We start from the raw sequence: 25,698 nt of genomic DNA on the forward strand, positions 1-25,698 counted from the left end.
ATAATCATTCTCTCAGTCCCTGCACATGGTATACCTGTAAATAATCAGTCTCCCAGTCCCTGCACATGGTATACCTGTAAATAATCCAGTCTCTCAGTCCCTGCACATGGTATACCTGTAAATAATCAGTCTCTCAGTCCATGCACATGGTATACCTGTAAATAATCAGTCTCTCAGTCCCTGCACATGGTATATACCTATAAATAATCCAGTCTCTCAGTCCATGCACATGGTATACCTGTAAATAATCCAGTCTCTCAGTCCATGCACATGGTATACCTGTAAATAATCATTCTCTCAGTCCCTGCACATGGTATACCTGTAAATAATCAGTCTCCCAGTCCCTGCACATGGTATACCTGTAAATAATCCAGTCTCTCAGTCCCTGCACATGGTATACCTGTAAATAATCAGTCTCCCAGTCCCTGCACATGGTATACCTGTAAATAATCCAGTATCTCAGTCCCTGCACATGGTATACCTGTAAATAATCAGTCTCCCAGTCCCTGCACATGGTATACCTGTAAATAATCCAGTCTCTCAGTCCCTGCACATGGTATACCTGTAAATAATCAGTCTCCCAGTCCCTGCACATGGTATACCTGTAAATAATCCAGTCACTCAGTCCCTGCACATGGTATACCTGTAAATAATCCAGTCTCTCAGTCCATGCACATGGTATATCTGTAAATAATCCCATCTCTCAGTCCCTGCACATGGTATACCTGTAAATAATCAGTCTCTCAGTCCCTGCACATGGTATACCTGTAAATAATCCAGTCTCTCAGTCCCTGCACATGGTATACCTGTAAATAATTCCGTCTCCCAGTCCCTGCACATGGTATACCTGTAAATAATCCAGTCTCTCAGTCCCTGCACATGGTATACCTGTAAATAATCCCGTCTCCCAGTCCCTGCACATGGTATACCTATAAATAATAGTCTCTCAGTCCCTGCACATGGTATACCTGTAAATAATCCAGTCTCTCCGTCCCTGCACATGGTATACCTGTAAATAATCCCGTCTCTCAGTCCCTGCACATGGTATATACCTATAAATAATCCAGTCTCCCAGTCCCTGCACATGGTATACCTGTAAATAATCCAGTCTCTCAGTCCCTGCACATGGTATACCTGTAAATAATCCAGTCTCCCAGTCCCTGCACATGGTATACCTGTAAATAATCCCGTCTCTCAGTCCCTGCACATGGTATACCTGTAAATAATCCAGTCTCCCAGTCCCTGCACATGGTATACCTGTAAATAATCCCGTCTCTCAGTCCCTGCACATGGTATACCTGTAAATAATCCAGTCTCTCAGTCCCTGCACATGGTATACCTGTAAATAATCCCGTCTCTCAGTCCCTGCACATGGTATACCTGTAAATAATCCCGTCTCTCAGTCCCTGCACATGGTATACCTGTAAATAATCCAGTCTCTCAGTCCCTGCACATGGTATACCTGTAAATAATCCAGTCTCCCAGTCCCTGCACATGGTATACCTGTAAATAATCCCGTCTCTCAGTCCCTGCACATGGTATACCTGTAAATAATCCAGTCTCTCAGTCCCTGCACATGGTATACCTGTAAATAATCCAGTCTCCCAGTCCCTGCACATGGTATACCTGTAAATAATCCCGTCTCTCAGTCCCTGCACATGGTATACCTGTAAATAATCCATGGCAGCTGTGGCTCAGTGGGCAGCACTCTCGCCTGTGAGTCAGAAGGTTGTGGGTTCACGTCCCGCTCCAGAGACATGAGCACAAAAATCTAGGCTGACACTCCAGTGCAGTACTGAGGGAGCACTGCACTGTTGGAGGTGGCCCAGCAATAGCCTCGGAAATGGCCTAACAAGCCACTCAGTTGGAAAACACCGCTACAAGAAACAATAAGAATAATAAAACCGGACTGACCACCCGGCATCGACCTCGGCACCAGCTTCGGACACAATGGCACACCCAGTCCAGTTGACCCTGCAAAGTCCATCTCATCAACATCTGGGGACTTGTGCCAAAATTGGGAGAGCTGTCCCACAGACTAGTCAAGCAACAGCCTGACGTAGTCATACTCACAGAATCATACCTTTCAGCCAATGCCCCAGACTCCTCTATCACCATCCCTGGGTATGTCCTGTCCCACCAGCAGGACAGACCCACCACAGGTGGCGGTACAGTGGTACACAGTCAGGAGGGAGTGGCCCTGGGAGTCCTTAACATTGACTCCGGACCCCATGAAGTCTCATGGCTTCAGGCCAAGCATGGACAAGGAAACCTCCTGCTGATTACCACCTACCGCCCTCCCTCAGCTGATGAATCAGTACTCCTCCACTTGGAAGAGGCACTAAGGGTTGCCAAGAGTGGCTCAGTAGCACCACTACTGACCGAGCTGGCCGAGTCCCGAAGGACACAGCTGCCAGACTGGGCCCACAAGGGGAAAAGCCGACTTGTCCTCGTCCTCACCAACCTGCCTGTCACAGAGGCATCTGTCCATGACACTATTTGTAGCAGTGACCACCGCACAGTCCTTGTGGACTATCACCGTGCTAAATGGGATAGATTCAGAATAATCTAGCAGCTGGGCATCAAAACTGGGCATCCAAAAGGCGCTGTGGGCCATCAGCAGCAGCAGAATTGTATTCCACCACAATCTGCAAACTCATGGCCCAGTATATCCCTCACTCTAACATTATCAAGCCAGGGGACCAACCCTGGTTCAATAAGGAGTATAGAAGAGCATGCCAGGAGCAGCACCAGACGTACCTAAAAATGAGGTGCCAACCTGGGGAAGCTGCAACACAGGACTGCATGCATGTTAAACAATGGAAGCAGCATGCTATAGACAGAGCTAAGCGAGCCCACAACCAACAGATCAGATCAAAGCTCTGCAGTCCTGCCACATCCAGTCATGATGGTAGTGGACAATTAAACAACTAATGGGGGGAGGAGGCTCCATGAACATCCCCATCTTCAATGATGCTGGAGCCCAGCACGTGAGTGCAAAAGACAAGGCTGAAGTGTTTGCAACCATCTTCAGCCAGAAGTGCCAAATGGATGAACCATCTTGGCCTCCTCCGGAGGTCCCCACCTCCACAGAAGTCAGTCTTCAGCCAATTCGATTCACTTCACGTGATATCAAGAAATGGCTGAGTGCACTGGATACAGCAAAGGCTTTGGGCCCTGACAATATCCCAGCTGTCGTGCTGAAGGCTATTGCTCCAGAACTAGCCGCGCCTCTAGCCAAGCTGTTCTAGTACAGCTACAACACTGGCATCTACCCGACAATGTGGAAAACTGCCCAGGTATGTCCTGCCCACAAAAAACAGGACAAGTCCAATCCGGCCAATTACCACCCCATCAGCCTACTCGCAATCATCAGCAAAGTGATGGAAGGTGTTGTCGACAATTCTATCAAGCGGCACTTACTCACCAATAACCTGCTCACTGATGCCCAGTTTAGGTTCCACTGGAACCACTCGGCTCCCGACCTCATTACAGCCTTGGCCCAAACATGGACACTGAATTCCAGAGGTGAGGTGAGAGTGACTGCCCTTGATATCAAGGCAACATTTGACCAAGTGTGGCATCAAGGAGCCCTAGTAAAAGTGAAGTCAATGGGAATCAAGGGAAAGGCTCTCCACTGGCTGGAGTCATACCTAACACAAAAGAAGATAGTTGTGGTTGTTAGAGGCCAATCATCTCAGCCCCAGGGCATCGCTGCAGGAGTTCCTCAGGGCAGTGTCCTAGGCCCAACCATCTTCAGCTGCTTCATCAATGACCTTCCCTATATCATAAGGTCAGAAGTGGGGATGTTCGCTGATGACTGCACAGTGTTCAGTTCCATTCGCAACTCCTCAGATAATGAAGCAGTCCATGCCCGCATGCAGCAAGACCTGGACAACATTCAGGCTTGGGCTGATAAGTGTCAAGTAATATTCGCACCACACAAGTGCCAGGCAATGACTATCTCCAACAAGATAGCGTCTAACCACCACCCCTTGACATTCAATGGTATTACCATCGCCGAATCCCCCACCATCAACATCCTAGGGGTCACCACTGAACAGAAACTTAACTGGACCAGCCGCATTTTTTTAAATGTATTCGTTCATGGGATGTGGGCAAGGCCAGCATTTATTGCCAATCTGAACAACTGAATGGCTTACTGGGTCACTTCAGAGAGCAGTTAAGAGTCAACCACATTGCTGTGGGTCTGGAGTCACATATAGGTCAAGGACGGCAGATTTCCTTCCCTAAGGGACATTAGTGAACCAGATGTGTTTTTATGACAATCCGGTAGTTTCATGATCAACATTACTGATACTCGCCTTTTTTTTTATTCCATATTTATTTAATTGAATTTAAATTCCCCAGCTGCCACGGTGGGATTTGAACTCATGTCGCCAGATCATTAGTCCAGGCCTCAGGATTACTGGTCCAGTAACATAACCACTACGCTACCGTTCCCTGTATACTGTGGCAACAAGAGCAGGTCAGAGGCTGGGTATTCTGCGGCGAGTGTCTCACCTCCTGACTCCCCAAAGCCTTTCCACCATCTACAAGGCACAAGTAAGGAGTGTGATGGAATACTCTCCACTTGCCTGGATGAGTGCAGCTCCAACAACATTCAAGAAGCTCGACACCATCCAGGACAAAGTAGCCCGCTTGATTGGCACCCCATCCACCACCTTAAACATTCACTCCCTCCACCACCGGCGTACCGTGGCTGCAGTGTGTACCATCTACAAGATGTACTGCAGCAACTCGCCAAGGCTTCTTCGACAGCACCTCCCAAACCCGCGACCTCTTCCACCTAGAAGGACAAGGGCAGCAGGCGCATGGGAACACCACCACCTCCAAGTTCCCCTCCAAGTCACGCACCATCCTGACTTGGCAATATATCGCCAATCCTTCATAGTCGCTGGGTCAAATTCCTGGAACTCCCTCCCTAACAGCACTGCGGGAGTACCTTCACCACACGGACTGCAGCGGTTCAAGAAGGCGGCTCACCACCACCTTCTCAAGGGCAACTAGGGATGGGCAATAAATGCCGGCCTTGCCAACGACGCCCAGATCCCAGGAATGAATAAAAAAACGGTGCCGTCTTTCGGATGAGACGTTAAACCAAGACCCCGTCTGCTCTCTAAGGTGGACGTAAAAGATCCCATGGCACTATTTTGAAGAGCAGGGGCGTTCTCCCCGATGTCCTGGGCCAATATTTATCCCTCAATCAACAGCACAAAAAACAGATGATCTGGTCGTTATCACATTGCTGTTGTGGGAGCTTGCTGTGCGCAAATTAGCTGCTGCGTTTCCTACATTACAACAGCAACTACACTTCAAAAGTACTTCATCGGCTGTAAAGCGCTTTGAGACGTCCTGAGGTCGCAGTCCCTGCGCATGATACACCTGTAAATAATCTGTCTCACAGTCCCTGCAGTACACCCGCAAATTTCAATACAATATCTTTCAGCTCAAGTGCCAAAGCTTTAGAATTCTGAAACCATAGTGCTGTCATTTTTCAGTAACAGAAATCAGCTATGCATGGTAAGTAAATGACATTACAGAGAGCAATGTGCTGTATGTACCTCATCGGTTATGGTGCTGTTATCAGACTGATTTCACTTCCACTGGTTCTTATATAAAAGACTTGCATTTATATAGCACCTTTCACGACCAACAGACATTCCAAAGCACTTTACAGCCAATGATGTACTTTTTGAAGTGTAGTCATTGTTGTAATGTGGTATTATATTCCAGCTAATACTGACCCTGAGCTTCCTATCCTCTCCAGTCTGTAACCACAAAGGAAGCAATTGACTGCCCTTCATACAGGGTGCTTAACCTCCAATTCATTGCACAAATTCAACGCCACAGGCACAATATCACTTCCTCTTGTTCAACAGTTTCTTATCTCCTATGTGAAGTTATCTGTACTATCGAGTACAGACGGGACAGTTAACTATTTATGAGCACGTTTTTTTTTTGCAATTAAACAATCATCTCTACTTGCTTTAATCAATTTGTTTGTCAAATAGGTTAAGCACCAACCCAAGTACAGATCGACTAGCTAACCCTACAGCACTGCAAGCCGGGACCGAGATACAGACAGACTAACCCTACAACACTGTGTGCCGGACCGAGATACAGACAGACTAACCCTACAGCACTGTGTGCCGGGACCGAGATACAGACAGACTAACCCTACAGCACTGTGTGCCGGACCGAGATACAGACAAACCCTACAGCACTGTGTGCCGGACCGAGATACAGACAGACTAAGCCTACAGCACTGCGTGTCGGGACTGAGATACAGACAGACTAACCCTACAGCACTGTGTGCCGGGACCGAGATACAGACAGACTAACCCTACAGCACTGTGTGCCGGACCGAGATACAGACAGACTAACCCTACAGCACTGTGTGTCGGGACCGAGATACAGACAGACTAACCCTACAGCACTGTGTGCCGGACCGAGATACAGACAGACTAAGCCTACAGCACTGTGTGCCGGACCGAGATACAGACAGACTAACCCTACAGCACTGTGTGCCGGACCGAGATACAGACAGACTAACCCTACAGCACTGCGTGTCGGGACCGAGATACAGACAGACTAACCCTACAGCACTGTGTGCCGGACCGAGATACAGACAGACTAAGCCTACAGCACTGTGTGCCGGGACCGAGATACAGACAGACTAACCCTACAGCACTGTGTGCCGGGACCGAGATAGACAGACTAACCCTACAGCACTGTGTGTCGGGACCGAGATACAGACAGACTAAACCTACAGCACTGTGTGCCGGACCGAGATACAGACAGACTAACCCTACAGCACTGTGTGTCGTGACCGAGATACAGACAGACTAACCCTACAGCACTGTGTGCCGGGACCGAGATAGACAGACTAACCCTACAGCACTGTGTGCCGGACCGAGATACAGACAGACTAACCCTACAGCACTGCGTGCCGGACCGAGATACAGACAGACTAACCCTACAGCACTGTGTGCCAGGCCGAGATAGACAGACAGACTAACCCTACAGCACTGTCTGTCGGGACCAACAAACAGACAGGCTAACCCTACAACACTGCGTGTCGGGACTGACATACGGACAGGCTAACCCTACAGCGGGGGAACAGTGGATGTAGTATATTTGGATTGTTAGAAGGCATTCGATAAGGTGCCATACAAGAGGTTGTTACACAAGATTAAGTTTAATTGTACAAGGCTTTGGTGAGGCTACACCTGGAGTATTGTGTACAGTTTTGGTTTCCTTACCTAAGGAAGGATATACTTGCCTTAGAGGGAGTGCAATGAAGGTTCACCAGACTGATTCCTGGGATGAGAGGGTTGTCCTATGAGGAGAGATTGAGTAGAATGGGCCTATATTCTCTGGAGTTCAGAAGAATGAGAGATGATCTCACTGAAACGTATAAAATTCTTAGAGAGCTTGACAGGGTAGATGCTGAGAGGCCGTTTCTCCTGGCTAGAGAGGCCAGAACTAGGGGGCATAGTCTCAGGTTATGGGGTCGGCCAATTAGGACTGAGATGAGGAGAAATTTCTTCACACGGAGGGTTGCGAATCTTTGGAATTCTTTACTGAGGGCTGTGGATGCTCAGTCAATGAGTAGATTCAAGACTGAGATTCACAGATTTTGGGGCACTAAGGGAATCGATGGGTATGAGGATCGGGCGGGAAAGTGGAGTGGAGGTAGAAGATCAGCCATGATCTTATTGAATGGCGGAGCAGGCTCGAGGGGCCACATGGCCGACTCCTGCTCCTAATTCTTATGTTTCGGGACCAACATACAGACAGGCTAACCCCTCCCACAGCTCTCCGAACTGTCTCAAAGAGGAGTACAGTTTAGCCAAACCATTTGGCTCATCCTTCCACAGAAATGTACAGTCCCCTTACTCAGCATCTAACTGCCTTGTGAATTATTCCAGAGGTTTTACCTCCTCTACCTGACCAGGAAGACCCTTCCAGGTATTAATCACTCTTTGTACAACATCAGTGCTGAACTTGTCTTATTCCAGTTTAAACCTGTGTTCCCTCGTCACGTACAATGAATGACTTCAAAGTGCAGTCACTGTCATTATGTAAGCAACCTGAGCAGGATCCTACAGACGGCAATGACATGAATGACCACTTCCTCTGTTTCTGGCATTGTTACTTGAGGGAGGAATATTGGTCAGGACCCTGCAAGAACACCCACTCTTCCTCAAATATGGCATGGGATCTTTAATATTCAATGGAATCTTTTGAACAGACAGGGCTTCTGTTTAACTTCTCATCAAAAGAACAGCACCTTGAACAATACAGCATTCCCTCAGTTCTGCACTAGCGCGTGAGCCTAGATTGTATGCGCAAGTCCAGGAGACTTAAAGCCACAATCATATATCTTAGAGTTGAAAGTACTGCTGCATTATAAAAAGATAAAAAGATCATTAGATTAGAGAGGCCATTCAGAGTTCAGACCATCTCAGCTCACCCACCTACAATGACCCAAATGCAGCATCCGATTTGATCCTGGCTTCTGACTTGTACTCTGCTGTTTTGCTCTCTATTGGTTTTGCTGATTGCTGCTCCACATTGACTGCACATTTTCAGCATCGGGTCTACGGAGACTCCTCAGTCTCGGTGAACATCATCCTTAGCTTTTCAACACTATTCACAGAGAGCACGTGTTGCCCATTTTTCCTTCTTGTGGGAAAAGAGCTTGGAAAAGGGATTTGCGGAGCTAGAAATAGTACACGCACAATGGGCCAAATGTGCTCCTTCTGTGCCAAAATATCTATAGCCATTTTAAGATTGGCACTGTTTTAAACTGGGTTCTGGGAGGCTGCCATTTGTAAACTGAATCGCAGCCTTTACCCGAATACAGCCCGTTCCTCTAGATAAACGTCAGTTCTTCCTTCTTGTTTTCTTTACCGCAGCAGCAGATTCAGAGACCCTGTTATTGTGGATCTGTGAGTCTGCCTCTGGGATCCGAGAGATGAATTTTAGCAGTGTAAATGACGGGAGCCAGTTCACAGATGCCGGACTCCTGGGATCCAATTGAAGTCAGTGCCAATATAAAGGTAGGTTATGATTCCACAAAAGAAACTGAAAGTGAATGGTGGAAATCTGAGATCCAAACAGAAGATGATGCAAATACAGGCGATCAGGCAGATGAGTTAACATTTCAGCTGGGAACTCTTCCTAAGTTCTGACTACAGAACTGACAAAGGGTTCCACCTGAAACATTAACCAGCCCTTTGCATTTTCGTGTTCCAATTTTACAGCCACATTTATACTGCAGCGAGGCTGCAGATCGTCCCTCCCTGCCAATATTTCAGAAGTACAGTAGTGCCAGCTCTCTGCACACGTCAGGCAATCGTGCAACTGGCTCTGTGCAGCCTGACTGCTATGAAATCTGCTCGATTGGCTCCAGCGTATATTGCCAGGGAATGAAACTATATTCTCAAGCATGCTGTGTCAAATTATTAAATACTTTGCCAGGCTACGCCAATGTTGCCAGCTCCCAACATGGCCAATGGCGACTCCAAAGTATAGTTGCCAGATTCATTAAACCTGGTAAATAGACACCCTAGCTGCCAGCCTTAGTGAGTCTGGCAGGTTTATTTCAGGGTTGCCACTGGCTGTGAAAGATCTGCACATCAGGAGCCAGTGGCACTAGCACAGCACTAATCAATATAAAAGCAACTTAATAAAGTAATCTAGCCCTCTTTTATTATGCTGCAAAGTCCACTGAAAGCACATGCCCCAGGATTCTTCAGTGGGCCATGGGCAGATATACAGTGCGATCTTCTTCTCTTAGGCAGTCCCTCGGAACCGAGGATGACTTGCTTCCACATTAAAAATGAGTTCTCAGGTGACTGATGAGTCCAATGCGGGACCTACAGTCTCTGTCACAGGTGGGGCAGACGGTGGTTGAAGGGGCGGGTGGGTGGGGTGCTTGGGTTGACGTGCGCTCCTTGCGCTGCCTGCGCTTGGCTTCCGCTTGCTCCCGGCGAAGAGACTCGAGGTGTTCAGCACCTTCCCGGATGCTTCTCCTCCACTTTGTGCGGTCTTGGGCCAGGGATTCCCAGGTGTTGGTGGGGATGTTACACTTTTCCAAGGAGGTTTTGAGGATGTCCTTGAAGCGTTTCCTCTGCCCACCTGGGGCTCTTTTGCCGTGCCGGAGCTCCGAGTAGAGCGCTTGTTTTGGGAGTCTCGTATCGGGCATGCGGACAATGTGACCCGCCCATCGGAGCTGATCGAGCGTGGTCAGAGCTTCGATGCTGGCCATGGGCAGATGTACAGTGCGATACATCACTGAGGAACACAGACTGGACATGTCCAAGGTTCGAGCCCCAGTCTGTGCTGAGCTAACCGATCTCTGCCGGGGAAATACAGCTGGAGCACCTCAGGGATAGGGAGGGAAAGGAGCCAGGGCTTCTGCTGCTGATTATCAACCTGTGCCTGGGTGACTACAAAGAGAACAGACTCAGTGACAATGCAACCCCCCTACAGTTGAGTAGCCTGCAGACAATCACTGTCTGTGCTCACACAAAGAACAATCACTTCGGTGAGCTGCCAGCCTCTGCAGGATTACACCCTGCAAGAGAATTGTAGAATTTCACAGCACAAAAGGCCGCCATTCGGCCCATCCTGCCTGTACTGGCTCTCCGAATGAACTACCATTCAGTCCCAGTGCCCTGTCCTTTTCCCCTAACCTTTAAACATTTTACCATTTCAAATATTGACCCCCTTTCCCTTTTTAAAGCTATGATGGATTGATTCTGCTTCCACCACTGTTTCTGGTCGGGCATTCCATGTTCCAACGAACCTCTATGTAAAAAAATCTCCATATCTCATTTCTTTTGGTAATGATCTTAAGTTTATGCCCTCCAGTTACTGACTCACCAATCAGTGGAAATCATTTTTTCCTAATTTATCTCATCAAAACCTTCACACCTCTCTCAGATCTGCTCTTAACCTTCTGTGTTCTAATGAAAAGAGCCCCAGATTCTCAATCAACGAAAGCCTGGTATCAACCCTCGTAAATCTCCCCTGCACCCTCTCCAACCGCTTGGCTTCCTTCCTAAAGTAAGGTGCTGAAAACTGGGCACGATATTCGAATTGCAGCCTAACCAATGATTTGTACAGCTTTAGCATTACCTCTTTGCTTTACTCAATGCCTAGTTATAAAGATTAGGATCCCTTATGCTTTTACAGAGCTTTAACAAATTGCCCTCGTACGTTTAAAGATTTGCGTATCCGAACCCCTAAGTCTCTCTGCTCCTTTTCAAGTTTTCCCATTTGGTGGCTATTTCCTTTCCTGATCCTTTCCCCCCAAAATGTAGCACTTCACATTAAATTGCAGCTGAGCTCTACATGCTCAATACAATGACCGGTCTCTGTCCTCCTGAAGTTGCTTAGGATCCTCTTCACTGTTAACCACACTACTGATCTTTCTGCTGTCTCCAAATGATGATATTGAGCCCCCAATACCTAAGTGCAGATCAGTACACATATATTGAGAAGAGCAATGGTCCAACACTGACCCTTGGGGACAACACTGGGGAACAATTTTCCAGTCTGAAAAAAATATCCATTAACCAATGCTCTCAATTCTCTGACCAATTTTATTTTAATCCCCGCTGTCACATTTCCTTTAACTACATGTACCTTAATTTCATCCACAAGCCTCCCATGCGGCACCTTATCAGACACCTTTTGAAAATCCATATAGAAAACATTCTCTAAATTTCCATTATCAACACACACCGTTATTTCCTCCAAGAGGTTTTAATGCGTCAGTCATGACTTGCCTTTTACAAATCCAGGCCGGCTGTCTTTAATTAACCCGTTCTAATCCTGTATTATTATGGCCTCTACCCACTAACAAATTAAGGCCTGACTGGAGTGGGAAGAAAATTGGAATGAGAAAAAAGGATCTGCGAGCACAAAATTACTGGCATGGGTACCTCACCCCCACTCCCATCCCTCTCCAATCCTTTTGGTACTGAGAAGCGAAAAAGAAACTTAAATATCTGCTTCCTTCTCACAGTTTGCAATATCAGGAACTCGCATCAATTCCTCACTGTACCTCTCAGCTGTCTATCAGCCTAATACAAGATTAAACCATTGACAGACTGAAAACAAGGCTTTAATTGTATATCTAGCCTGGTTTATAACTTTCATTTAAAAACCAGAAATAAGCCTACTGCCTTGAACAGAAAGCCTATTTTATTTTATAAAACAAATCACGCAGGATTTTTGTAAAGTCTAATAGCAGGTGTCATTGACAGGACACTTGATGCAGGTAACACACAGTGAACGCTCCTGTCCAAAGAACCAATAACACCTGGCATGCAACCAATGCAAATTATTGATTTTTAAAACCCAATCTTGACTTATCTCGGTTTTCCTCCTACTCATTTCAACCTCAATGGTTTCCTGCCCTACAGGTCTTCCTCTTCATCTAAGTATCTCCGAAAAAAATTGAGATCGAAGACTGATTAACAGAAAGTCTCACACTCTACGTTTCACTAACTTGGTATCAGTTGTGCCCTCACCTTATAGACCTTGCCAAAGGCCCCATCCCCCAGCTCTCCAATGATGTGCCAGATCTCCTCAGGGTTCACATCCTTCTTCACATGCTCAAACTGCTTCTTCTTCTTCTCCCCACCAATCTTAAAAATCTTCCGAAAGTTGAAGAAGGACATTTTCGCATCTGATCAAAGAGGTTTTCAGAGTTTCCAATCCTAAAATTTAGTTTGAACGCTCCCAGTCCCGTGCGTCACTCCAGAACGCTCCCAGTCCCGTGCGTCACTCCAGAACGCTTCCAGTCCCGTGCGTCACTCCAGAATGCTCCCAGTCCCGTGCGTCACTCCAGAACGCTCCCAGTCCCGTGCGTCACTCCAGAACGCTCAGTCCCGTGCGTCACTCCAGCTGATACTGCACGCTACTCCAGTGAGCTCTCGTTGCAGTGCTTTACTCTGGATCAAGTTTCACACTTTACTCCGAATCACCCCAACTAAGTGCTTTACTGCAGATTGCCCGCGATTCTCTACTTTATTGTGGACCACTTCAATTCCATGCTTTACTCCAGTTCGCTCCTGATGACCCCGGGTTACTCCAGATGACCCCAGGTTACTCCAGATTGCTCCCGATGATCCCGGGTTACTCTGGATTGCTCCCGATGCCCTGGGTTATTCTAAATTGCTCCCAATGCCCTGGGTTACTCCGGATTGCTCCCGATGACCCCGGGTTACTCCGGATTGCTCCCGATGACCCTGGGTTACTCCGGATTGCTCCCGATGCCCTGGGTTACTCCGGATTGCTCCCGATGCCCTGGGTTACTCCGGATTGCTCCCGATGACCCCAGGTTACTCCGGATTGCTCCCGATGCCCTGGGTTACTCCGGGTTGGTCCCGATGACCTCGGGTTACTCCGGATTGGTCCTGATGACCCCGGGTTACTCCGGATTGCTCCCGATGATACTCCGGATTGCTCCCAATGCCCTGGGTTATTCCGGATTGCTCCCGATGACCCCGGTTACTCCGGATTGCTCCCGATGACCCCGGTTACTCCAGATTGCTCCCGATGACCCCGGGTTATTCCGGATTGCTCCCGATTACCCCGGGTTATTCCGGATTGCTCCCGATGACCCCGGGTTACTCCGGATTGCTCCCGATGACCCCGGGTTACTCCGGATTGCTCCCGATGACCCTGGGTTATTCCCAGTCCCCGGTTGTCCGGCCGCTGCTGGCCCCGGGCTCCTCTCACACGCCGGGCCGGTCTTTCGCCGCCTGTCCGCCCGCCGGCCGGCCGGCCTCGCTCTCTCGGGGCGGTGGTTACGGGCTCTCGGGCTTTGCCTCTCGCTGGGGACCGCTGCCGCCACACTCAGGCCCGAAACCCGCCCGCCGCCCAGCTCGGTGCGCGCGTGTCCGGTGCTGGTGCTGGCGCTCGCTCCCGCTCGCTCGCTGCGCGTGACCGGGCTCGCTCGCACTGACCGTTATCCCCGACCCCGCGCTGACAGCCCGGCCTGAGTGACAGCCGCACCAGCCAATCAGCGCTCGGCAGCCTGCGGGCTGGAGGGGGCGGGTCTCCCGGGACGACCGCGTCATCCCCCAGCACCGCCCAATCGAGCGACGATCACATCGATCGCCGGCTGCCGAGGCTGGCAGAGCCCGTCACCGGGGCAACCAGTGGATCCTCACTGCTCTGAGGGCTCTGAGTTTACTCCACACTGGATCACTCCTCCACCGCATAAGAACAGAAGAAATAGCAGCGGGAGTGGTGAACCTGTGGAATTCTCTACCACAGAAGGCGGTGGAGGCCAGTTCATTAAATATATTCAAGAAGGAGTTGGATATATTTCTTAAGGCTAAAGGTGTTAGATCCGTGATTCTTTAAATAGGATGTTTCCCCAAGAACTACACGGAGGCTGTAACTTAACAATCAACAGGTGTTTACTTGAGTAGAGTAGTCTCAAGACTGAAGTACAGAAGCCTGCTCCGGCTTTATATACAGGTGTGGTCACTGCCAATACTACAGTATACAGGAGCTGTAAAACAGTTCTCTCTTAAAGGTACATACACAACAATTCCTCCCCTTTTAAATTAACAGTACCATAACATTCATTTAACAATTAACATTTTTAACATGCAACATTAACTGAAAATAGTCCATTTATAAATTCAGTCTTGGGGCGGCTTCCTGATCCTTTCTGGATAGCGCCTTCCCTGAGGTTCTTGCTCTTGGTGCGGAGGCGATTCTGGCCCCCTTTCATCGGTTAGTTCATCAGTTTCCACTGCTACTGGTTCTGAGGTAGATGGTACCAGTATGTCGGGTTCATCACCAGGTACGCGAGACATGGGGTTGATTCGTTCCTGTGACTCTAGGATCTGGTCGACGTGGCGTCTCCCAATGTTCTCCCCGACATCCACTGTGTACATTAATGGCCCCTGCCATGTGCATATCGTTCCGGGTTGCCATTTCTCTGTTCGGTAGTCACGGGCCAAGACTGGTTGTCCTACATTGAAGCTCCTTGTCGGCTTCTCATTGATGTGCTGGAATTGTTTATCCTCAACATTTCTTCGCACATTTGGTCTGAGCAAATCCAGACGAGATCTCAACCTTCGGTTAAAGAACATCATGGCTGGGGTCTGGTTGGTAACTGCATGTGTCGCATTTCTGTAGGCTAACAGGAAATTGTCCACCTTATGCTGTAGTGGAATTTCATCATCGCACATGGCCTTTATCGCCTTTTTAAAGGTTTGTACGAACCTCTCAGCCAATCCATTTGTGGCTGGATGTTACGGGGCGGATGTGTAATGCCTTACCCCATTCCTTCTCATAAATTTCCGAAACTCTTCGGACATAAACTGTGGTCCATTATCAGAGAAAATCTGCTCTGGCAAGCCGTTCCTGGCAAATATGGTCCGTAGGACTGCAATCGTTTTCTCTGTAGTGGTTGAGGACATTTTTATCACCTCAGGCCATTTCGAGTGCGCATCCACTGCTATTAAGAACATTGAGTCCATGAATGGACCAGCAAAATCAATATGCACCCGTTGCCATGGAGAGGAGAGCCACTCCCATGGGTGTAGAGGGGCATGTGGTGGTGCATTTTGGACCTTCTGGCATCCTGAGCAGCTCTTGGTTAGGTCCTCGATTTGTTGATCAATCCCCGGCCACCACACATAAGCCCTAGCAAGGCTTTTCATTTTTACCCCTCCCAGATGACCTTCGTGAAGCTCATTGAGCACTCTCTCCCTTAACTTGGGTGGAATTACCACTCGGGATCCACACATCACTGTCCCCTGGCATACTGACAGCTGTTCTCTTCTGGATGAGAATGCTGGCAACAGTGAGTTGCCATGTGTTGGCCATCCCCTCACCGTCAAATCATATACCCGAGACAGTGTCAGATCATTGCGGGTCTCCTTCTCTATATCCGCGTTAGTTACTGGCAATCGTTCAATTATTGACGAATAAAATATCTCGATAGGGTCCACTGCTGGTGCTTCCTCCGCAGTAGGCAGTGGCAAGCATGATAGCCCATCAGCGTTTCCATGCTGTTTTGTGCCTTTATATTCTATTTCATATTGGTTCGCCCCTAGAAAAAGGGACCATCTTTGTAACCGTTGTGCAGTCATCACCGGAACGCCCTTCTTTGGATTAAAGATGGAGACAAGTGGTTGGTGGTCAGTCAGCAAGGTGAACTTCTGCCCATGCAGATAGTGGTTGAATTTTTTTACTCCCCATACTAGGCTGAGGGCCTCCCTGTCAATCTGGGCGTAGTTGCGCTCGGCTGAGATTAGTGACCGAGACGCAAAGGCTACTGGCCTCTCCAACCCGTCTGGGAATTTGTGCGACAGCACCGCTCCAATACCATAGGGTGATGCATCACATGCCAACCGAATTGGTAGTGCTGGGTTGAAATGGGCAAACACCTCTTTTGATGTGATCAATTCTTTGCACTTCTGGAAAGCTCGTTTACATTCGTCATTCCACTTCCATGGTACCCCCGTTTGCAGTAGGGTATTCAGTGGGTGTACTACTGTAGACAAATTTGGTAAGAACTTATGGTAGTAGTTTACCAGCCCGAGGAACGACCTCAGTTGTGACACATTTTCCGGTGCTGGAGCCTTGACTACTGCCTCAATCTTCTCAGGAGACTTATGTAACCCTTCTTCATCAATAATGTGGCCACAATACGAGATCTGCTTCTGGAAAAACTCGCACTTGTGGCGATTAGCTCGTAGCCCATATTCCTTTAATCTAGTGAGCACCTTCTCCAGGTTGGCGAGGTGATCACTGTCATTTTCGCCCGTGACCAGGATGTCGTCCAAATAACACTGGGTCCCTGGAATCCCTTGCAGGACTTGATCCATTGCCCTTTGCCAAATAGCCGGAGCTGATGCTACCCCGAACACCAGTCGGTTGTATTGATAGAGACCTTTATGAGTGTTGATCGTGAGGTATTGTTTCAAGGCTTCTTCTACCACCATTTGCAAGTACGCCTGGGCCAGATCAATTTTGGTGAAGCGTTTACCTCCAGATAGCGAGGCGAAAATATCCTCAATCCGTGGAAGCGGATATTGTACCGTGTGAAGGACTGGGTTCACTGTCAGCTTAAAATCCCCACAGATGCGGACCTTCTTTGGTTCCTCAGGCGTATTACTCAACGACCTCTTCATTACAGGGACGATGGGTGTAGCCCACTCGCTCCAGTCTACTTTGGACAGTACTCCTGAACGTTCCAACCCTTCCAGCTCTGCTTCAACGGCTGGTTGGATCGCATAAGGCACCGGTCTAGCCTTAAAAAACTTTGGACTTGCATTTTCCTCTATTTTAATCGTTGCTGTTATGCCTTTTAGTGTTCCGAGTCCCTCCTGGAACACTTCTTGTGCGTCAGTTAGCATTTTTGACAGTCGTCCAGGTGTGGCATCGTCATCCTTTTTGGCCTCAACCTTCAGTGCCTGTATGGAATGCAAATCTAATTGTATCTTCCGGATCCATTCACGTCCTAGTAGTGGGGGTCCTCCATCTGGCAATACATATAGGTCCATTTTAGGTATTTCCTGGCCTTTGTATATCACTTTCACCCTTATTTTTCCTTTGGGGTAGACTTTTTGCCCCGTGTACGTCTTCAAGACAATCTCTGTAGCTTTCAAGGGTATATGTGGAAATAGCCGCTTGTAGTCCCTTTGGTTTATGACTGTTAGGGCTGATCCAGTGTCCAATTCCATTTTCACTTGGACTCCGTCTATCTTGAGTGTGACCCAGATAGTCTGGTGATCCTCCATTTTGGTTACCTTATGTAGTTTCAGACAACCCAGCTCCTTGCTTCCGGAGTCTGTATCATTTCCCTGTTCGTCTGAACTACTGTGCATCACCTTATGTACCTTTTTGTACTTCTCCTGTGGAGATTTCTTGCTGTTGGTTTTCTTCCCTGACCTGCAGACTCTTGCTATGTGTCCTGTTTTTCCACACTGTCTGCACACTTGGTCCTTGAACCAACAATCCTTCTGATCGTGTGTTGTTCTGCCGCAGCGATAACACTTCCCTGCTCCATATGACATTTCATTGGTGCCGTATTCTTGCGGTCTCCGTTGTATCTCTGCAGCACCCCGTGCGGCTGCTTCGTGTGATACTGCCATGCTGAAAGCCTTGTCCAGCGCAAGATCCTTTTCAGATAAAAGCCGTTTCTGGGTTCCTTCACTTTGAAGCCCACACACAAACTTGTCCCTTAACGTATCTGATAGTCCCGCTCCAAACTGGCAGTGTTTCGATAACTTGTGCAGTTCCGTTAAGTACTCAGCATTACTTTCGTCTTTATGCTGGTTCCTTTTGTGGAACTTAAATCTTTCTGCTATCAGCAGCAGTGTGGGGCTTAAGTGGTCCTGTAGGATTTCTACTATGCTTTCGAAATTCTTCTCCACGGGCTTCTCTGGGGTTATCAGGTTTCGCAGTAAGCCATAAGTTTTTGCACCCATGGAATTTAACAAAACCAGTGCTTTCCTAGCATCTGGCACTTCATTCGCCCTGCAGTACACCTCAATGCGTTCCACATATGTCGCCCAATCTTCGACTTCATTGTCAAACGCCGTGATACTGCCATTCTTCGCCATCCCTGGGTGTAATTTAACTGTCTAAATGGCGTCTCCCACGCTCTCCCTTCTTCTCCGCTGGAACAAAATGGCGTCTCCTGCACTTTCCTTCCTTCCCGCGCTCGCCCTTCTTCTCCGCTGCGGCTTCAAAAAAAATGGCGTCTCCCACGCACTCCCTTCTTCTCCGCGGCTCAGTGGCGTCTCCCGCGCTCTCCCTTCTTCTCCCCGTGGACGCGGTTCAGCCCTTGAGCCCTGGCTGTGCTCTGCGCGTTCTCCTGTGCGCCTTTCCCGTTGCCGTCGCTCGGTCCTGAACCCGGCTGCTGCTTTACCCTCTCTCTCTCTCTGCTTGTTTTTCCTCGACGCCGCTCGGTTCTTTAACCCCCGGCCGCGCCCTGTGCGCTTCACCCTCTCTCTTACCCCGTCGACACTGCTCAGCTTTTCTACGCCGTCGGTCGGCTCCCGCCGCCGCTGTCCGGGAAGGGTGTGCGCTGCACCTGTTGCCAGTCTGTTGCTGGATCGTCGTGGCTCTCAACAGCCACTCCTGCGATGTTCACTTGCTGCCGGATGACTGGGTGGTTGCTCGTGGTCGACGCCCGTGCTTCTGGCCTCGACTTTCTTCCACCGTCCTCCCGGAGCGACTCCTTAACGGGAAATGCAGAGTTGCAGGCAGATTCGAATCAACCTCGTCACCACTGTTAGATCCGTGATTCTTTAAATAGGATGTTTCCCCAAGAACTACACGGAGGCTGTAACTTAACAATCAACAGGTGTTTACTAGAGTAGAGTAGTCTCAAGACTGAAGTACAGAAGCCTGCTCCGGCTTTATATACAGGTGTGGTCACTGCCGGTACTACAGTATACAGGAGCTGTAAAACAGTTCTCTCTTAAAGGTACATACACAACAAAAGGGATCAAGGAATATGGGGAGAAAGCAGGGACAGGGTACTGAGTTTGGATGATCAGCCATGATCTCATTGAATGGCGTAGCAGGCTCGAAGGGCCAAATGGCCTACTCCTGCTCCTATCTTCTATGTTTCTATTCGGCCCCTCCAGCCTGCTCCGCCATTCAATAAGATCATGGCTGATCTTCTACCTGATCTCCACTTTCCTGCACTATCCCCATATCCCTTGATTCCCATAATATTCAAAAATCTATCGATCTCTGTCTTGAATATACTCAACGACTGAGCCTCCACAGCCCTCTGGGGTAGAGAATTCCAAAGATTCCCCGCCCTCTGAGTGAAGAAATTTCTCCTCATCTCGGTCCTAAATGGCCGACCCCTTATTCTGAGACTGTGGCCCCTGGTTCTAGACTCCCCAGCCAGGGGAAACATCCTCCCTGCATCTACCCTGTCAAGCCCTGGAAGAATTTTGTATGTTTCAATGAGATCACCTCTCATTCTTCTAAACTCTACAGAATATAGGCCTAGTCTACTCAATCTCTCCTCATAGGACAATCCCCCCATCCCAGGAACCAGTCTGGTGAACCTTCGTTGCACTCCCTCTATGGCAAGTATATCCTTCCTTAGGTAAGGAGACCAAAACTGTACACAATACTCCAGGTGTGGTCTCACCAGGGCCCTATATAATTGCAGCAAGACGTCTTTACTCTTATACTCAAATCCTCTTGTAATAAAGGCCAACATACCATTTACTTTCCTAATTGCTTGCTGTACCTGCATGTTAACTTTCAGTGATTCGTGTACAAGGACACCCAGGTCCCTCTGAACACCAACATTTCCCAATCTCTCACCATTTAAAAAATACTCTGCTTTTCTATTTTTCTGACGAATGTGGATAACTTCACATTGCTCCACATTATACAGTCATAATGGCACAGAAGGAGGCCATTCGGCCCATCAAGTCCGTGCCGGCCCTCTGTGGAACAATCCAGTCAGTCCCATTCCCAAACTCTATCCCCGTAGCCCTGCAAATTTATTTCCCTCCAGTGCCTATCCAGTCTCCTCTTGAAAACATTGCGTGTCTCCGTTTCCACCACTTCCGTCGGCAGCGAGTTCCAGGTCCTCACCACTCGCTGTGTAAAAAGTTTTTCCTCACGTCCCCCCTCTATCTCTTGCCCAAAACCTTAAATCTGTGTCCCCTAGTCCTTGTACCATCAACTAGTGGGAACAGCCTTTCCCCGTCTAGCCTATCCAAACCCGTCATAATCTTGTACACCTCTATCAAATCACCCCGCAACCTCCTTTGCTCTAATGAAAACAAATCCAGCTTCTCCAACCTGCCCTTGTAACTAAGATCCCCCATCCCTGGAACCATTCTGGTAAATCTCCTCTGCACCCTCTCAAGGGCCTTCACATCCTTCCGAAAGTGTGGTGACCAGAACTGGATGCAATACTCCAGTTGTGGCCTAACCAGCGCTTTATAAAGATTCAGCATAACTTCTCTACTTTTGTACTCAACACCTCTATTTATGAAGCCCGAGATCCCATATGCTTTGGTAACCACTCTCTCAATATGTCCTGCCACCTTCAGGGACCTGTGCACATTAACTCCCAGGTCCCTCTGTCCCTGCACACTCTTTAAAACTGTGTCATTAAGTGTATATTGCCTCTCCTTGTTCCTCCTGCCAAAATGCATCACTTCACACTTCTCTGTATTAAATTCCATCTGCCACTTGTCTGCCCATTCTGCTAGTCTTTCCATGTCCTGTTGCAGTCGATTGGTATCATCACATTACAGGAAAGATATGATTGCACTAGAGAGGGTACAGAGGAGATTTACGAGGATGTTACCTGGGCTGGAGAATTTTAGCTATGAGGACAGATTGGATGGGCTGGGTTTGTTTTCTTTGGAACAGAGGAGGCTGAGTGGAGACTGTTGTGTCTCCTTGTGTTCTTTTACTATAAATAATACAGTGTAGGAGTCTACGTACTCCTAGCAAAAAATACTGAACTCGGAGAGGTTCAACAGAAAAGGTTTAATTGTTGAGGCTGCATGCTGAACACAAAATGGAGTCAGAGACTCACAAAGTACAACTGTCTTTCCTCAGTGCACAGCTTCGACTGCCCCTCCCCCGCTCTGGGCTTAACTATGTTGCAGATCGAGTTTCTTAAAGGTGTGATCCTTCTTGAAGGCATGACGCCTGATTTATAGTCTACGGACCGGAAAGCGGATTGTGTCCATTCTGTGATCGGTACGCCACACAGCTCCCCCCAGAATCCGCTAGTAGGGAGTGTACGAACCGGCATGGCGGCTTGATGGCACAGCCGGAACGGCTCTTGGCGGTTGGTGTCGGGAGCGGGGTGGTCGGATGCGTCAGGCTCTTAGGCGATCTGCCCCGCGGTGGGGGTTGGCCCACTTGAACGGGTTCGTCGGGCTCTAGGTGCGCCAGCTTGAGCCGGTCGACCGACACCTTGTCAGTTCTGCCGCCCACTTCGAGGAGGAAGAACTTGTTCCCCGTCTGGAGTACCTTGTAGGGTCCGTCGTATGGGGGCCGTAGAGGTCCTCGGTGGGCGTCATGGCGCACGAAAACAAATTTGGCCATGTGCAGGCTAGGTGGTACGCGGGTTGCTGGTTCGCTGTGCCGGCCGGTGGGTACCGGAGCGAACTGTTGTGCTCGGTTGGCGAAAGCGCGGCGTTGCTGGTCAGCCGACCAGGGGGTCGTGGCGGTGGGCAGGAACTTTCCGGGTACGCGCAGCGGCTGGCCATACACGAGTTCCGCCGCCGAGGCTTGCAGGTCTTCCTTGACCGCGGAGCGCAGGCCGAGTAGCACCCACGGGAGGTGGTCGATCCAAGCCTCGTCCTCGAGGCTGGCGTGGAGGGACGCCTTCATGGACCTGTGGAAACGCTCGCACAGTCCGTTGGCTTGGGGGTGGTAAGCCGTGGTGCGGTGAACGGCCACCCCGAGGTTTCGGGCGATGGCGGCCCACAGATCAGAGGTGAACTGCGGGCCTCTATCCGACGTCATGTCGGAGGGGGCGCCGAACCGAGCGACCCAGGTACCGATGAACGCCCTCGCGATGTCGGCGGTGGTGGTGGACGTCAGTGGAATGGCCTCGGGCCAGCGGGTGGTACGGTCCACGATTGTCAGCAGGTGCGTGTGACCTTGTGATGGCGGCAGGGGGCCGACGAGGTCGATGTGGATGTGGTCGAACCTTCTTTCTGGCACGGTGAACTCCTCGAGTGGGGCTTTGACGTGCTGGTGGATTTTGGCATGCTGGCAAGCTATGCAGGACCTGGACCAGACGCGCACATCTTTGCGCAGGCCGCGCCAGACAAATCGGTTGGCCACCAGTCTAATGGACGAGCGGGTGCCGGGCTGTGAGAGGCCATGGACGATGTCGAACACCCGTTTTCGCCAGGACGCCGGGACTACGGGGCGGGGTTGCGCCAAGGAGGTGTCGCATTTGACTGTGACGGCGGACGGGCCGCAGGCGACGTCGGTCAATCGCAGCCCTGGGAGGGTAGTGGGCGCGGAGAGCAGATCGGGGTTGGTGCGTTGCTCCGCTGCCAGTTGAGCATAGTCCACTGCCAGGTGGGCGCCGTGGACGGCGGGGCGGGATAGGCAGTCGGCCACCACGTTGTCTTGACCGGAGACATGCTGGATGTCCGTGGTGAATTCGGACACCGCAGCGAGCTGGCGTTGTTGCCTGGCTGACCACGGGTCCGCAGATTTCGCCATCGCGAATGTCAGGGGTTTGTGGTCGACAAACGCGGTGAAGGGGCGGCCCTCCAGAAGAAATCTAAAATGGCGGACTGCCAGGTACAGTGCGAGGAGCTCGCGGTCAAAGGCGCTGTATTTGGCCTCCGGGGGGCGCAGTTGGCAGCTGAAAAAGGCCAGCGGTTGCCAGGCCCCGTCGACCCACTGTTCATACACGGCGCCGACCGCGTGGTCGGAGGCGTTCGTGGTGAGGGCCACCCTGGCGTTGGGCTGTGGGTGGGCGAGCATGGTGGTGTCGGCGAGCACCTTTTTGGTCGAGTCGAAAGCGGTCAACATGTCCACCGACCACTCGATCGCCATTCTGTCTTTCTTACCCCGGAGGGCTTCGTATAGGGGCCGCATGAGGGAGGCCGCTCCGGGAATGAAGCGGTTGTAAAAGTTGATCATCCCCAAGAACTCCTGGAGGCCTTTGATGGTGGTAGGCCGGGGGAACTGCTGGACGGCTTGCACCTTGGCGGGCAGGGGAATGGCTCCGTCCTGCGTGATGTGGTGGCCGAGGAATTCGATCCTGCTGAGGCCGAATTGGCACTTGGCTGGGCTGATGATGAGCCCGTGCTCACTGAGCCGCTGGAACAGGGTGCGGAGGTGCTCGATGTGTTCCTGCTTGGAGGAACTAGCTACCAGGATGTCATCCATGTAGACAAAGAGGAACTTCAGGTCCCGGAGGACCGAGTCCATGAGCCGCTGGAAGGCCTGGGCCGCGTTTTTGAGGCCGAAGGGCATTCGGAGGAACTCGAATAGCCCAAAAGGGGTGATTATGGCTGTCTTGGGAACGTCCGTGGGGTGGACTGGCACCTGATGGTAACCGCGCACCAGGTCGACTTTGGAGAAGACTGAGCAACCGGCCAGTCTAGCCGAGAAGTCTTGAATGTGTGGTATGGGGTACCGATCCGGCGTGGTGGCGTCGTTTAGGCGCCGGTAGTCCCCGCAGGGGCGCCATCCCCCGTCGGGTTTGGTGACGATGTGGAGTGGGGAGGCCCAGGGGCTGTTGGAGCGGCGGATGATGCCGAGCGGTTCCATTGTGGCGAACTCGGCCCGCGCGATCTCCAGCTTGGCCGGGTCCAGCCTGTGGGCGTGGGCATACACCGGTGGGCCTGTGGTGGGGATGAAGTGTTCTACCCCGTGCTTAGCAACCTTCGCGGAGAAGGTCGGGTTGGTGAGGGCTGGGAACTCAGCCAGGAGTGCTGAGTAGTCGTCCGTTGAGCGGGCGCGGTACTGCCACGCCATTTCGGCGGGTTGGGGGGGGCCATGGCACCCGGGACAGGCGACATGGTGTTCATGTCCACGAGGCGGCGCCGAGGCATGTCGACCAACAGGCCGTGGGCGCACAGGAAATCCGCACCGAGGAGCGGGGAGAGCACCTTGGCGGTGATAAACTCCCAGTGGTAGCGGCGGCCTGCGAGGTCGATGGTGACGGTGTGGGTGCCGTACATCCGGGTGTCGGTGCCATTGGCGGCAGCCAGCACAGGGCCGCGGCCGCCTCACTGGATCTCGAGGGCGGACGCGGGGATGATGCTGTGCTGCGCGCCCGTGTCGCATAGGAAACGGCGTCCGGAGGCGCTGTCCGTAACGTACAGCAGCGCGCCTGCTTGCCCCACGGCCATCGTGTAGGCTGGTGTGGGGGCGGTTGGAAACGTGCAGGGATGGCTGCAGCGGCGTGCCCGTGCGCCGAACCAGGTATGGAAGTAGCAGTAGCCCTGGGTCGGAGGGCTTGGGGGACGTGGGGGCCTGGGGGGCCTCGTGGCCGAGCTGTGTGGCCGAGCGACTGAGGGTGGAGCGCGTGCCGACGCTGCGGAGGCCAGGTCGGGGGTGACGGCGTGGTTGGAGCTGGCGGACAGGAGCTTATCGGCTTCGTCGGCCAGGGCCTCGAGGTCCATGAAGCTGGATGCCACGATCGCCGGGTGGATGCTGGGAGGTAGTTGGTGGATAAAGAGCGTGCGGAAGAGGGAGCCGGGCGGTTTCTCGTCAGTCAGAGCAAGCATGTGTGAGAGCAAGTCTGACGGCGTGGAGTCACCGAGGCCCGGGAGGTCGAGGAGGTGGCAGTTGCGCACGAATTGGGAGGCTGTGAATTTTTTAATGAGCGTGGCCTTGAGATGTGCGTACTTGCCTTCCTCCGGAGGGTTTTGTAGTGTTGTCCAGACTTTCGTGATTGTGGAGCTGCCCAGGGAGGCGAGGAGGTAGTCGTACATCGTTGCGTCGGCGGTGATGCCGCGGAGTCGGAACTGCGATTCGACTTGAAGGAACCAGGCAGTGGCCAGGTTCTCCCAGAACTCCGGCAGCTTCACAGAAACTGCGTTTGTGTCAGCCATGGTTACGCTTAGGAGTCGTCCTGAGCGTCGGGGTCACCAATGTAGGAGTCTACGTACTCCTAGCAAAAAATACCGAACTCGGAGAGGTTCA

At 50.8% G+C, this 25,698-nt stretch overlaps 1 protein-coding gene across 4 annotated transcripts in view; it reads right to left on the reverse strand.

Moving 5' to 3' along the window:
* slka (STE20-like kinase a) overlaps window positions 1–14,021 on the reverse strand; it is a 230,037-nt gene extending 216,016 nt beyond the window's left edge. For 2 of the 4 annotated variants that reach the window (XM_085994121.1, XM_085994124.1), the window contains exon 1: window positions 12,573–14,021. In XM_085994121.1, the coding sequence (XP_085850247.1) occupies window positions 12,573–12,722 (150 nt within the window). In that variant the 5' untranslated portion in view covers window positions 12,723–14,021. The remainder of the gene's footprint in view (window positions 1–12,572) is intronic. The other 2 variants (XM_085994123.1, XM_085994122.1) reach the window with 1 other exon arrangement.
* Between the last annotated feature and the right edge of the window lie 11,677 nt (window positions 14,022–25,698).

The sequence above is a fragment of the Somniosus microcephalus genome, chromosome 8 (genome assembly GCF_052327205.1).
Source record: "Somniosus microcephalus isolate GS21.2 chromosome 8, FLI_Smic_1.0, whole genome shotgun sequence".
NCBI lineage: Eukaryota > Metazoa > Chordata > Chondrichthyes > Squaliformes > Somniosidae > Somniosus > Somniosus microcephalus.